This window comes from Nestor notabilis, unplaced genomic scaffold (genome assembly GCF_000696875.1).
Source record: "Nestor notabilis isolate BGI_N333 unplaced genomic scaffold, ASM69687v1 scaffold24762, whole genome shotgun sequence".
Taxonomy (NCBI): domain Eukaryota; kingdom Metazoa; phylum Chordata; class Aves; order Psittaciformes; family Psittacidae; genus Nestor; species Nestor notabilis.
The window spans coordinates 2,674-4,888 of record NW_009918355.1 but is presented as its reverse complement, the minus strand read 5'-3'; the positions used below and the strand labels follow the sequence as shown (position 1 = coordinate 4,888).

Sequence of the window (2,215 nt, the reverse complement as noted above, 5' to 3'; positions counted from 1 at the left end):
CAGAGCAGAGCTGCTCCAGCCCTCGCAGCAGCTCCGGGGCCTCCTCTGGACTTGCTCCAGCAGCTCCATGTCCCTCTTGTGCTGTTGTGCTGTTGCCCCTGAGCTGGATCCAGGAGAGGGTCTCCCCACAGGCTTTTCCTTTTCTTGCCACCCTCCCTCATGCTGAGGGCTTTGGGCAGGGGTGAATTCCAAGCAGAGAGGCTGCAGTGTCATGGGGATGTGGGAGGTGTAGCAAGGAGGTTGTGCTGGCACTCTGGTGTCAAAGGGGGGTAGGAGGAACAGGGTTCCCCATGCAACGAGCTGCCTGGGCACTGCCAGCCTCCTAAATCGTGGTCTTTCTTTGTGCCAGAATGAAGAGGACGAGAAGCTGAAGAAGAGGAAGGAGCGGTTTGGCATCGTGACGAGTTCGGCTGGAGCTACAGAGGACGCAGAGGTAAAACCTGCTGGGGGCAGCTTCAAACTGCTCCTGGTCACCAGAGCTCCAGCATGGCAGCTCCTGGGTGGGGTTGGGTTGGGAACACCACGTAAATATGGACAATGGGACTCACCCCAGGCTGGGGCCCCGCCGTGTCCGCACCCAGACTGGCTTAGTAGAGGCGAACAGGGTCCCTAAGAGCCACCTCAATGCTTCCAGTGGGATTTAAGGCGTTTCTGACTTGGTGTGTGGACCTGGGGTGGCTTTACAGCAGCGCAGTGTTCCCAGCCTGCATTGGGGGCTGCCAGGCGAGGGATTCCATGCTTCTCCTTAGGTCACTTGGAGATTGTGCCTGGAACAAAAAGGTCTTTTTACTGGCATTGTGTGCACTCAAATGCACCTTTCCCCCGGAGACTCCTGATTGGGGCTTCTGCTGCCCCTGGGCTGTTTCCTCTGCTAGAAATGAAGATTTATACACCCCTCGTGTCTGGGCTCAGGGTGAAGCGGAGTGAGGCCATAGTGTATTTAATGTGTTTTAGTGTGTCCCTCTCACCTTCCCTATGAATAGGGCAGTGTTAACCCTTTGCCCTTTTCCATTTCCCACCTCCCCACCTCCTGCCCGCGCTTCCCAGCTTCTGAAGCCGCTTTGTTCCTGGGCCAGCCCCTTCCTAGCGCCTGTTCCTGCCACTCCGCTTCGAGGGGACTCTTTGTCCCAGCATTAGACCCAAATCCTGGGGCTGCCAGAGCTGCCAGCACCAGCTTTATTCCCAGGCACCAAACTCCTTGTGGTTCCCCATCGGGTTCTGTGTGAGATTTGCTCAATTGATTCTTTTAGTTCTGATTCCTGCTTTTCCCTTGTCATTCTTCTTGGCAGGCAAAGAAGAGGAAAAGAGCGGAGCGCTTCGGGATCGTCTGAGCCTTGCACCCTCCTCTTCCTCCTCACTCTTCCTCCCCCTTCCTCACATTCCCCCACTCTTCCTCCAGGTTTTAGTGACGAGTAGGCAGGGAATCCCCCGTAGTTGTTCCATTGTGTCCTTAGTGGTTTCCTCAGTTCCCAAGTTTAAAGGTGAAGAAGAGTTGAGCAGAAAGAAGAACCCGCTTCCCAACTCGGTGCTGGGTCCCCCCCCAGCAGCCGGGGCACGGAGTGGCCTCGTCCCCCCATCCTGTGCTGGTCTCTGCTGTCCTGCCCCAGCACAGCCTCCGAGAAGGGGTTTCTTCAAGCAGCTTGTCTCTGGTTTGCAGCCATGGGCACAGCCGGTGGCCAGTTCCTCCTGGGTGAGGCTCATGGGAACTGGAGCTGGAATTGCCATAGCAAATGGTTTGCAAACGGATCCTCTCCCTGCTCCATTCCACGGGGGTTTCGCAGGGTCCTCGGGGATACATTTCCTCAGCCATCTCCCTGCCTAGGATTCTGGGTGGGCGCCATGGCTGGAATCCCACCCTTGTCCCAACACTGACGCTTCAGGGTTCTTATTTCTGACCTTAACCTCTCCCTAGCGCAATGTTCACCTCGTCAGTGCTACAGAGCAGTGCCAGAGGCATGAGGGGAGCATCCAGAGGCTCATTCCTGGTCCTTGACAAGCAATAGATCCTGTTTGCCTAATGTAGAAGCCTTCAAACCGCCTCTGTTGGGTTCCCGTTGGCACCCAATGACTCGGAGCAGCCCCTCAGCCGTCCCTTCCCTTCCCCATGGGCAGCTCCGGGGCTGTCGCTGCTGCATGACTCGAATCCATATGGGAATGTTCCTGTGGTGCCGTCGGGTTTCTACGTCGAGTTTTGTACGAAGCATTTTCTATGGGC

General features: G+C 56.5%; 1 protein-coding gene across 1 annotated transcript in view; it reads left to right on the top strand.

Annotated features, from left to right (window-relative positions):
- Positions 1 to 1,331, top strand: part of SARNP (SAP domain containing ribonucleoprotein) — a gene marked incomplete at its 5' end in the record, with an annotated part of 9,875 nt that extends 8,544 nt beyond the window's left edge. The window contains 2 exons of the mRNA XM_010009673.1: positions 350 to 433; positions 1,290 to 1,331. Coding sequence (XP_010007975.1) covers positions 350 to 433; positions 1,290 to 1,331 — 126 coding nt within the window. The remainder of the gene's footprint in view (positions 1 to 349; positions 434 to 1,289) is intronic.
- Between the last annotated feature and the right edge of the window lie 884 nt (positions 1,332 to 2,215).